The 13,028-nt window shown below is 28.6% G+C and overlaps 1 protein-coding gene across 3 annotated transcripts in view; it reads right to left on the reverse strand.

Moving 5' to 3' along the window:
• Positions 1-348: 348 nt before the first annotated feature.
• The window catches only part of LOC141529303 (homeotic protein antennapedia-like), a 139,335-nt gene continuing 126,655 nt past the window's right edge, over positions 349-13,028 (reverse strand). For all 3 annotated transcript variants that reach the window (XM_074245807.1, XM_074245806.1, XM_074245808.1), the window contains one exon: positions 349-5,500. In XM_074245807.1, coding sequence (XP_074101908.1) covers positions 5,247-5,500 — 254 coding nt within the window. In that variant the 3' untranslated portion in view covers positions 349-5,246. The remainder of the gene's footprint in view (positions 5,501-13,028) is intronic.

A 13,028-nucleotide genomic window follows, 5' to 3' on the forward strand; every position in this document is an offset into this window, starting at 1 on the left:
TATAATTAAGAGCTTATACTTGGAGAGAATTCTTTTTAGGTGTCTACGAACCTATTTTTCAGAGTATAAAATCAAAAATAAATTATTCGATTTTTTTGACCCACCAATATATATATATATATATATATATATATATATATATATATATATATATATATATATATATATATATAATATTCTCTAAACGATTATTTTACGACTTCAGATGAACTATATAAATTCAATAAAATATCAAATTATTTACATCTCTCTGAAAATTTTATATGGTCGACTCCTATTGTTACTTATTTATGTCTTCTTTTCTCTTCCGAGCATTTCACTTTGATTAAATCGAATGGAATAGAGAACTTAAAAATACCACCCGTTTGATGGTTTCTATTGTTTCATTTTTTTTTCTTTTTTACCACAACTTGCTTCACCCTCGCTCGCTGCAACAGACACGTTTATCCTTATAAATAAAAATGTTTACTTCTAAATTAAATCGTACCTATTATATAACTTTCAATTTAAAAATACGTTAAGAAATTTTTTTTAGTTAAAGAATTTTAGCTGTTAATTTATCAATTTTTCATGTACTGAAGTTACTTGATGAAACACGACCATTTTTAATGATACTGTATTTTATACTAAGTCTGAAAAAAATAATAATTTTTTAGTCACTATTGTGAGTGATAATTACTTTTGTAAGACCGTTATTTTTTTTTAAATAATAAATAAAATTTTAGTTGTAATTGACTATATGTTTCGATTAAAAAAATTTTTTTTTTATATTAAAATTTCGAAAAAAATTTCAAATTCTTCAGACAAAACCACGCAAATTTGAAAATCTTTAAAAAAAAATTTTTTTTTCTCAGTCAAGATTTTTTTTTTTCTTTTTTACTGAGAAGCCTGACAAATAACATTTGATTATTTTCTTGTCATTATTAATTACTACCAATTAATAATAATCAAAAAATCTTACATGATTGATAGTTGAACTTTTTTAGATTAAGCATATTATTTTTTTTCTTCATATGCTTATTCATTCCTAAATAATTTCATAAGAAAAAGTTTAAAATTCTTCATCAATGATTCTTGTGTTTTATTTGTAATAATTAAATGTAAAATTCAGGCCAAATTTATATTTTGAATCAATGTCTTTTCGTCATGATGAATTGAAATTTTTTCGAACATTATTTTACATGTAAACTTATTCCCTATTCCATTAACAAAAATTCTTTTTGAATACAAAAAAATTTTATAACATCATTATTATAACCCGCCGCATTTTTTGTACAAAACCAAAAAAAAAAGAAAAAATAAAGTCTTAAAATTTAAAAGTCTTTAACAAATTTTTTATTTCATCAGAACAAACTACGGGAATTTTAAAATAATTTTATTCAAACCTCATAAGTATATATTTTTTGTAACTACCAGTATCATCTTATTCAGTACATCTACCAGTTTTTTATACACGTACATTAAATCAAAATATTATATTAAATATAAATAATAACGACGGGCTCTTAAATTGCACGTCAACGTGTTACCGGTCGCAACGAACGATAGTGAATGAGTATAATTTTTATCCTTATTCATCATAGCACATCAAATTTAAAGTCAAATTTTACAATATTTATATTTATAAATAAATTTATTGATGCATATAAAAGGCTAGTCGTACTCGAGACAGATGAGTTTGACCATATTTTACGTATATCAATTCTAATAATTATTTTTTATAATTAATTTTATTATAGGTATTAAGTAATGAAAGAGCAATATCGCAAATAATATTCCACATCAATATTCAAAAATCATACTTTACTTACATCTCGTTAGACATAATAGTAATAATAATATATCTCTTAATAAACATTTCGAGCTCATGAAAAAATTTCACAAATTGTTTTCATTTCATTTTTACGTAAACCATCGTTCTTACTCATTTTTACATTATTATAATACGAATATTGTTATTCTCAATTTTTATCAATGTTTATTTTAATAATAAGAATACGATGTCATAATGATAGTATTGATAATAATAATAATAAAAATAATTTAAATGATAGAACTTATTTTACAACACAGCACATTAATTTACCGCGGTGCGTTTATTCGACTTCCGGAATTACAAATTGACTCATGAGAAAATTATTGTGAGGATTTAGTCATATGGCATTAGAAAAAATTTTCGTTTCAATTTCCGGAAATCGAAAATTATGTCACGCTAATGCATTAACAGAAAATGCCCAGTACCAAATCGGGGGCTGATTCACTACATGCTTTGGACCAATTTATTCAAATCATTGTTTTTCTTGTATAAAAATCATTATTATCATTATTATTACTTATGCCTGATTATTACTTGCGCTAGATATAGTATTTTTTACGGACGGTTGTATGCGCTTTTGGTTCCGAAACGTTAGGTGAATTTTTATTTGTGAAATAATTGGTAATTGTAATTTATTTACAATCGTACTAAGCTTTTCAGATTTTTTGAACGTAATAAAATTTACAGACTTAATTCAATTATTTTTATTTTATCCGGTTATATGACATTTCCATGCGTGTCTTGCGTTTTTTATACACCCGCGTTCGTTTTATCAAAATTAGATTATAATGTCACTGGTAACTTGACCGCGCATTCACAACAGAAGGATACAGTTTTTTCGACAAGGTTGTTTTATGATAAATTTAAACCAATAAAACGTTTTTTGTACAGATCACATAAAAGAACCCAAGCGTTTTCATTTTTGTTTTAAATTTATGATTCACTGAAAAAAAAACTTCTTGATTCAGGAAAAATATTCTTATAAAAATTTACTCTTGTTTCAAAATTTTCAGTTCTCTCAATTTCAGAAATTCTTAAAAAAAAAAAAAACTCGAGTAAAGAGAAAATATTTTTCCATCCAAGAATTTTATAAATTCTACTTGCCATATCAGAAATATCAATTCATTCTTAACTCAAGAAAAAAAAATATTTTCAACGACAAAATTAAATTTTCTGGAGCGAAGAAAAATTTATTATTAAAAAAAAATCTTACTTGGGCTAAGACTATTTTGATTTTTCTCATTAATTTTCTTGGTTTAAGTAAATACTTAAACTAAATGAATTTCGTAGAAAACTTTAATTGTTTTGTAGCGACAAGAAGTTTTTTTTGCTAAATGAAACTTTACTTCACTAAAAGAATATCCGTTTTATTAATTACATTCTTGATTTACGAAAATTAGTTTGCCAAAGAAAATTTTTTCTTGACGTGGTCTACAAATTTGCGGATTTATTATTTTTTAAAAGGAAAATTTTTTTTGCTTTTTTGAATACAGAAATTTGTTCCTGGACCAAGAGTATAAAGTTTTTAAAAGAAAACGAAATTGTTTTTATTTTTTTTTTTTTTAATTGTTTTGGTCAAGAATATTTTTCTTGAATCAAGAAAGTTTTCAAAACAGTGTAGCTTTGATTTAAAAAAATCTAACACTGTAGCCATGAGATGAGATTTTAATGAGACTCTTTCAGTACTAACCTGGTAGATGAAAATAATCAAAAGTAGGGTAGCTGTTTCATAACCGATGACAATTACCAGCCTTAATTTATATACACACTTGCTAATATTTTTCGATGCACTTAACATTTTTTTTTATAATTATCAAGCACTGGGCTTTTACTCTTTAAATCAGAATTAAATACAATTACAAATCGTTGACTGCTGATATACATAATGATGATCGGTACAAAAAAATTATTTATTATAAATAAATTTATAATAATGATGATTGGTAAAAAAAAAAAAATAAAATAAAATAAAATAAAAAAAAATAAAACTTTGCTGGATAAAAAATTTGTCGTATGAAATTCTATAAATTTTTCTACATGCACTATTCGTATTCTCTATTATTAAATTTCACTGGACCTGTATATGAAATAAAAAAGTGTGGTTTGCTTCATCCTCCCCATGATAATCTCACATTGTCACGCATAATAGCGTGTCAAGACTAACAGTTGGCACGAATTGAAAATTTTTTTTCATCCTCATCGAGCCATCGCGGTTGTAGGGACATTATCTAAATAATTTTCGAAATACCATAATAATGTTCTTCTATCACTAATATAGATTATCTACACGAGCAAACGCTTATGTACGCGTTATATAAATAAATGTACGACATATGAGAATAAATAATCAACTGATTCTAGATTTTGAACGCAAATTATTATCATATCCTTGGTGACATTTATATATATTTATATATTATAATATACTAATACTTACATTCTTTCATGTACATCTCACATTACACAATATATAATATTAATATATTCTCAGACTTGCATTGTACCATTCTTACTAGTTATAAGTATATATATAATTTATATAAAGAACAGTCAATGTTAAACTATTCAGTCAAAAATTTTCACTCTCTTCTACAAACTAATTATTTTACTACTATCAAACATTTTGAATCACTAAGTGTCACTTCTAAGATCAGAATATCTTCGCAATGAATTATGAGATTTGAGAAGAAATTCAAATGTGAAGGAATTTAAAAATAAAGATATAATTATCACTTGTAACTTTTTATTCAAAAAAATTGTCAAGTAAATCGGAGAGAGCGAGAATTTTTGACTGGATGAGTTAACATGGAATGTCCTGTATATATCTATAAATAACATTTGCAACGCCACAGCATTCTTTTATCGAAATTCTTTTCCGTCTATTTAAATTACATGTTTTATATTTTGTATCTCTTAAGAGACTTCCGTAAATTGCATTCGACAAAATGTAATAGAGGTTAACGCGGTTCTGATTATATCAAGTAATCCAGTTTTTTTTTAAACATTATCATTATTTTTTATTATTATTATTTTCATCATATTGTTAAATCCATTATTAATTTGTATTTTTTTAATTTTTTTTTTAAATAATTGCTTATTCCCGTGACTTTATTTATCGACCTGAATAAAATTTTCACAGTCAAACAACTTAATAATCCATCACCTCTCGGTCATTCCACTTAATATGTTTTCTTTCTCTTTGTCATCTTTTTGGTACGAGCAACTTGATTAACACGACAAGGTAAGCGTCATTACTGAGGAGGGTAATTTGCAAAACATAAAAAGGGGAATCTGGGTATTTTATTTCTTTAAGAGAGAGTTGTCAAGCGAGTCTCGGGAAGGGATATCGGAGGTAGTGTTGGAGACAAGGTTCGCGAAACCCTGAGAGATGAGAAGCTCTTTGGAAGACCTTGACTCTTCTTTCAGGTTCTCAACCCTGTGGAGAGGTCTGGGGCGAAATATCGGTGTCGCCGTCGCCTGAACCAGGCTCACCCTTCGTTTTGTTTTCTTTCTTCCATTTCATCCGCCTGTTTTGAAACCATATTTTTATTTGTCGTTCTGTCAAACAAAGAGCATGTGCTATCTCAATACGTCGTCGTCTTGTCAGGTATCTATTGAAGTGGAACTCCTTCTCCAGCTCAAGTGTTTGGTAACGTGTATACGTTTGCCGACCCCGTTTCCTCTCTGCAACAAAATAAATTACATATACTTAGTTATTTATATTTACTTCTCAAATTGTTCATTTTATTATTATCTTTATAACACCGTAAATCTATGCTTTAGAAACAAAATTGTTTCGTCTGTTTTCTAACTTAATGATCTTTTTTTATGTAGTTTCATCTTTAAACAACGATATATTTATAACTATTATAATCAAAGGGCTTTCCAATCCATATTAACGTTATTTCTTGATAATATTTTCATCTCTTTTCTGTGCGCCCATTTTCAGACCTTAAATGTAAAAAGTAAACAACAATCTTAATCAAGTTAACATTGTTATAAAATCTGTCAATCAAAAATATTCAACATAAAGTTCTTAGCAACAAATAACTGCTCATCAACAAACTAACTATAAATATTAAGTTCTACTGCTGCCTTGTAGACAAAAAAAAAATGTTCTTGAATTAAGTATATTTTTTTCAAGAGCTTTGTTTTTTATTTGAGTAGAGAAATTCTTGATTTAAGAAAATTTTTCTTGAGTTGAAGAAATTTGACTAAATTCAAGAATTTTTCGTCTTGATTCAAGTTAATTTTTTTTTTCTGTGTAAAACATTGAGAGAAAAATATTGTAAATGTTAAATTTTAATCAATTGTAACCTTCAAGAACCCAAAATCTTTAACAAAAAGTATAGAGCACCTAAAATTGATTTAAATTTAATAAATTTCAACAACAATCCTGATACTAAAATAAGTGTACAACCTTACATACCAAAAACCATATTTATAGTTTTAATTGACGTTACAAGAAGGGGAGAGATTGGGATCCTCGCAATGTAGCATGTGGAAATCATTACCATGTGCATGGTTACCAGAATTATGTTCAAAGAAATAGCAAGAGGCACTATAATGGATTCATGGGATTTTTAGACATTATACCGATAATAAGTCTACTATGTTACACAGTTGATATAACCGGTATAATACTAAAGAATTCTTATTTTTCTTTAAATGTAATTACGACTGTTATGTTGACTTAGGAGACGCAGAAAAAAACCGACTATTTTTTTGAGTATTTTGTGGAAATATATTAGTTTATATTATGACTAGAATTTGAGTTAAATTGAATGTTATAACTCTTAAAAATTTGAATAAGTTAATGATTAAGAACCAATCGATTTATCATAGATGTAAATTCAAAATTGAGTTGTGATGATTTTTTGTCAGTTTTTTTTTTTTTTTTTTTTTTTTTGGTATTTTGTATACTTCATTTTTATTTTTCAACACATTAACTTTAAAGGGAAGAATTGAAAATTTCTTGATGCTCATTTCTAAACCAAAAGTTAAATCATTTAATAATGAGAATAAATTTTCATGAGAAAAATTTTAATCTTTGACTATTTGGGAAAATTTTAAAAATTTTCGGTGATCTCTGAATAATTTTGAATCAGTCTGATACTAAAATAGAGCTCTTAAAGCACGATAAGCTAATATATTTCTACAGGAGACTCTAAAAAATTGTAGGTTTTTTTTGTATTATCCCAATTTACATATGGATAAACATTTTTGCATGCTTTAAGCGCGATCGCACGAAGGCATAGCTCTACTCGGGCCTAAAAATCAAGTTTCCTATGTCGTCAAGAGAAATTGTATTTTTAATCCATCATCCTCGTAAAAATGTTTAAAAAAATACACTGGTGGCAAGAAGAATGATTACTGAACTAATTAAAAAAACTGCTATGTAAATTAATTATCGATTTTAGTGAAAAAAAACCCGTTTTTTGAATTGATATTGCTTCGTTTAGTTGCAGGTAATTGAAACATTTTGATTGATATTCACATCAAATTTTCCTATTTTGGCCGGCCATATGTGTATTATTTTAGTAAACAGTTCTCACAATGACTTTGCGACCGACACAACGTATATATGCGTATCGACTTGAAAGTAGTTGATGTAATGAAAAACGCGAGGGCGTTTTATTCGCATCATAAATAATTACTGTACGTGGGAAATTAAAAATAAATAAACAAATATTAATGAATTTTTTTAAATAACATATATATGACATGAACGCTTAAGGCATGCACATTTGGTTGTACCTAACTATTTTTTTTTTTTTCTATTTCTATGATTGCTATCCGTAATTATAATCGAGCCTCATGGTTAAAAAACAATTCAGTAACTTGAATTAGAATAATAAATCTGCGGTGGCGCATAAATATGTACTTAATAAGTGATATAAAAATGACAAAACTAAAAGTGAAGTATACAAATGAAAAAAAGGGAGAAACAAGACCATTAATTTCGGTTTACAGAACATAAGTATATGAAAGATAAATAAAAAAAAGGCAAGAAAAACATCAGTCGACGAATCTCTTCAAACAACCACAATCTGAAAGGGTTGGCGTTTGCCACGAGTATGAGGGCATGAAGGATGCTTTCAAGTGGAATAGACGGAAGGGGAAACATGAGATGAAGGAGAGAAATAATGGGTAACACGAAGAGAGGAGAAAGGACCGAATCGACAAAAAACAGAAGAGAAGAAAGACTAAGAAAACTTAAACTCGGCGTGCATTCGAGGCAAACGCCGCCCGTCGCGCTGTCGACCGATGAAGACGGATGGTGGTTCTCATGAAAAAATAAAAAATAACTAAAAAGACCAAAGAGAAAGATAATTCTCCAGGGATATAGAACCAAAAAGAAGATAGTGAGAGATATGAAGAAAGTAAGCGATAGAGAGTAAAGAAGAAAGAGTGAGAAATGTATAACGTTGTGAAGAGACACACTGATAGCGAAAAATGGACTAACAAAGAACGGCATCACGATGGGAACATGCCTCTCTCTTTCTCTTCTTTTCCTCAGGCTATACTCTCAAATTAACAGCATACCGATTTCTAGTCTTCTTTAACAGTACAATCGACGAGAATTCCAAAAAAAATTCACCGGTACGAATCTCATCTAAATGATAAACGTCTACTCGCTCAATCATCTTGAATAATCTATTTCCGAAATTATTCATTGCGAAAAAATCCGGCAGCACTAGCTTCCAAATTTTCCGATGTCTATTAATTTTTTCATTTCTAAGATACTATTTGTCTTTCTCTGAAGAAAAAATACATCAAATAAGCAAATGCATTCATTTTTTAGCTCTGAACTTGCTACTGATTCTCTGACATTCATATTATGGCTCTCATTCTGTCTCTTTCTCGCTTCTCTTTATCTCATCTTCGTAATAAAGTACATGGGGTTAATTAAAAAGGCATTCAGCTGGCTACATCTACCAAGGCCTATTAATATGTGTGGGCACGGTTGTAGCGTTTTTTTCCCCGACATCAATGATTGAGGGAACGAAATTCAGTTACCATCAAAATACCGTAACCAAAAATTATCACATAGTTTCAATTTTTTCTACACATATACTGATTTATATCCATAATGATTCCAAATAACTTACACAGCAAAATTTTTTCCTTGTTACTTTTCAAGATTTGTGTAGTTTTTGAGTTATTTAATAACTATCAAATAACTAAAGAGCTATTCGATAATTTTTGATATGGGATGGCATAATTTAAATGTTCACATTTTGGAAAAATCTTTCCTGTCTCGATGTTATGTCAATGAACCACTCTGTTGGAGAAACCTTATCAATCTATATTCGGAACCAAAGTATCCACGAAGAAACCATAATAGAACTCTATGACATAACAACCCAGTATTTTTAGCTCAGTTTAGACGAATTAGCGACTGTACAACTATGCCATTTAGCATATAGGCTCCTAGCTCCGAAAGTGCACGAGCTATCGTAAATATCGTAAAAAAATGAAGAAGTAAAAAATACTAATTTAATATTGCAAAGGTAAAAATTATCATACGTGTGAATAAAATCGATTATAAAAAAAGTATCAAATACTTCTCACGTCTCTTTCACTAGCACCTTATATATTACATATTATATACGAAATATATGTAAGTGTATATATGATTTCACAGTATGGGCTTTGCTCGCGTCTTATGATCGCCTTTTCGCATACACAGAGGTGACTTTAAGTGCGGGGCAATAAATTAACAACGTTGGGTTACGCAAGGATCAAATGTCTCTCGAAGTATGCCAAGAGATTTATGAGTCTACTTCTACTGACACAGCATACAGGAATGAAACGGAACAGAACAAAACAGAATAAGAACGTGTACGAGTATTCGCTTATTATAGGCACTCGATTTAATAGTGTACAGTGAGTTGCTGCTCCTGCTGTTGCTGCTGCTGTGTTGGCGTACATGAATTGCTTCTCTTCTATACCAGCTTCAGTAAACTGGCCCAATCTGGTCAATTCTTTTTCAGCGTTTTACCTCCAGGACACGCAGGACTTTTCAGATTAACAACTTGCCGGATGTTGTAATCGAGTTAATAAGGCGCGGCTCAGCCACTCGCAGCCCAATTAAGCTAAGCTTTCCTTGGCCACCTCTAGGCCTAACCTTGAAATGTTTCTCGATTAGATACCACGACCCCATTAATTATATTCTTTCTTGTTAAACTGTCCGAGAGAGTCTGAAAGTGAGAAAGATAATAAGTTTCATTTTAAAAAAACACGTGATTAAAGAGATCTCCGTTTCAGAATCAAAATTCTATATTAATCCTGTATATTGTGTGTGCGTGTGTGTGTGTGTATGTGTGTGTCTGTACATAATCGATAAGAATTTAAGATGGTCAACTAGTAAGTTTTGATATCAAGTCGAAATAACGGGGATTATAATCTGGAATCCAAAGGAACAACGTAGAAATGCAAAACGATTCGAGTGATATATACGTTTTAGATTCTATTAAAAATACCTCTTTATTTTTTTATACTCATTTCTGAATGTGGAAAAATTATAAGTCAAATGCCATTATGATATCCGAGGCTTTCTTTCATGGAAGTAATATTTCATCAGCCACCCTCTATTTTTTACTTCTGTCTAACATTTTTTGTTTAACATTTTTTACTGTCACGATACACTTCCGGAGAAAATATCGTTTTAACGATCAAAGAAAATTTAAAATAACATTAATAAAAATATATTTTTTTTTTTTTCAGGCTCAATTTTTACATATTTTTGGATTTTATTTTTTCTTGTTTCTGTTATGTGGTCTAGTGAATCTTCAAATACAAGCGAGAATATAATGACCTGGTTCGTCTTCTGATTAGGTGGTAATGCGGTTTTAATCTTCACTCTATGGAGTTAAAAAAAAATTATAAGCGATCAACAGAGACTTATGAATAACAGAACAAAAAAATCTTTATCCTGGAGTTTATAATAAAATGTTGGATCGAATAAAAGAAAAAATTTTCTATTCCATCGGTGGTATCGTTCACTCTCTCTTATCTTCAGTATGGCGGCCTTCAAAAACATACAGACCCAGCGAGATTCAGAGGATCATTCATCATCGTCAGCATTTCCTCCGCCTCCTCCGGGCCAGACTTCCCCGTTTGGTTCTTTAGTTGCTCCTCCTTTTATCTTTCTTTTCTCTCCTCTTTTTCACTTCATAGTGACCCTTTTTGAATATCTCCGACATCGCCATCGCTGAAAGTTACCGCCGTAAGAGATTAATTTTTTTACCAAATTATTTTAATTTTTACTTCGATGATTTATTTATAGACAGTTTTCACTAATCAACTTCCCCAGTCGTTATTAATTGGAATAAAATTTGTTTAAAAATACTGTGGTCACATTCTATGACCAGTTTTAGCAGAAAAAAAAATGGACAATGATTTTATGTTTGAATTTTATCAACCAGCAGCAACTCTTCAAAAATTGATTACATTTCTCCAAAAAATGTAGAGCAACTTTTTCATTTTTACCCACAGACATTTTCTTTCGAAATTATAACTAATAATAAAAAAAATTTTAATCCATCTGTTCTAGCTGCGATTAACAACGAAATTCATTTGCACTCTTTTGTTTCATGAATAAAAAAAAAGTAGATAAAATGCTTCAACATTTAAAAAATTCAACGATATTTTTTTTATGTTAAATGAATGAGAAGAGATAAAGATAATATAAGAGAGACCACATCTCGAATGGATGAAGATTTTATCTCAATGTTACAATGTCGCGTGACACAGTTATTCATGTTGCAAGTCAAAATCATAAATCTTTTTAAAAGAAAAAAAAATTATAAAATTATTGTCAACATATTTTAAAGAATAAATGTAGTAGTATTGACAAACTAGTTGTTGAGAATACTTCATTTTTATTGTATAATCTATGTTTTAATGCTTGTGGTCATAATCCAATTTGTTGTATGTATGCTTAACATATGGAAAAATTTATTTCCATACACTAAGAATAGAAATGATTTTTATGTATTGGTTAATAATACACAGAAAAAAAGGTTCACTTGAGCCAAGAAAATATTTTTCTTTCTAATTATTTTCTTTGACACAAGAAATTTCACTTATTCCAACAAAATTAATTCTCTTGCTTTAAGAAATACGTATCTTGATCTAAGAAAATTTATTCAAGTCAAGAAAATCTTCTTGTTTTGAGAAAATTCAGCCTCTTGCTTAAAAAAATTTAGTTCTTGATAGAAGTCAATTTTCTTGTCTTGAGAAAATTTCTCTCTTGCATCAAAAAATTAAACATCTAGATAGAAGTAAATTTTCTTTAATATTTTTATTGATTAACATGTCAAATGGAAAGAAAAAATAATATTGAATAATTTTTTTTTCATTCAATATTTATAATTGCACGTTAAAATAATATAAAATGGGTACCAAATATTCAAGAGAAAAATTTTCTCAGGGTAAGAAAAAGTGTTTTCTCAGAATTACTCCAAAATTCCTAGTTCGATCAAATTAAACTTAAAAATTATTTATGAAGCTTAAAAAACTGCGTCGAATGCCATCAACCACGTAGAAATAGGTTCATTCATTCAAAAATTATTGCGGTTTAAAGATTTGGAAAATAGTGTTTTATCAAATTTCTATCAGAATTTTGAGCTCGAAGAGCTTCAAAGTATACAAAAGCTATTTCTTTGAGATCGGAGAGCTAACAAAAAACACATAAATTGTATTTTTGAGCTCAAATAGCTCAAAAACGTCATAAGTGCAATTTCAAGCATAGGTATAGAATTGACGGGAAGTTGCACGTATGGCTTTCAAGTTCAACCGTTTTCCTAATTTTTTTTTTTAAAGAGAATATGTCCCATGTAAATAATAATGTATAACAAACATTAATATTAAATACTACCGCCGGTATGTAAAAATGTTAAAAAAATTTTTTACAAATTTTAACACAACATTTCTAAATAATTTTAGAAAATTTTTGACATTAAAAATGATTGAATTGATACTATAGATCGTAGTGTTTAAATTTGGATGATAATATAGAGGATGAAATCTCAACACCGTTCAAAATTGTAGAAAAAAATCTATTTTGGTGGGGTAGTTTATCAAACCAATATTTCGGAACCCAAATATGCTATCAAAAAAATTTGGTTGCAACGTAATTGCACATTATTATTCATTTACTGTTTAATTTATTTTTTTTTTTTTTTTTTTTTTTTTTTTAGACAGG

This window comes from Cotesia typhae, unplaced genomic scaffold, assembly GCF_013202065.1.
Source record: "Cotesia typhae breed Kobodo isofemale line unplaced genomic scaffold, CoteBio_Ctyphae contig_48, whole genome shotgun sequence".
NCBI classification, from domain to species: domain Eukaryota; kingdom Metazoa; phylum Arthropoda; class Insecta; order Hymenoptera; family Braconidae; genus Cotesia; species Cotesia typhae.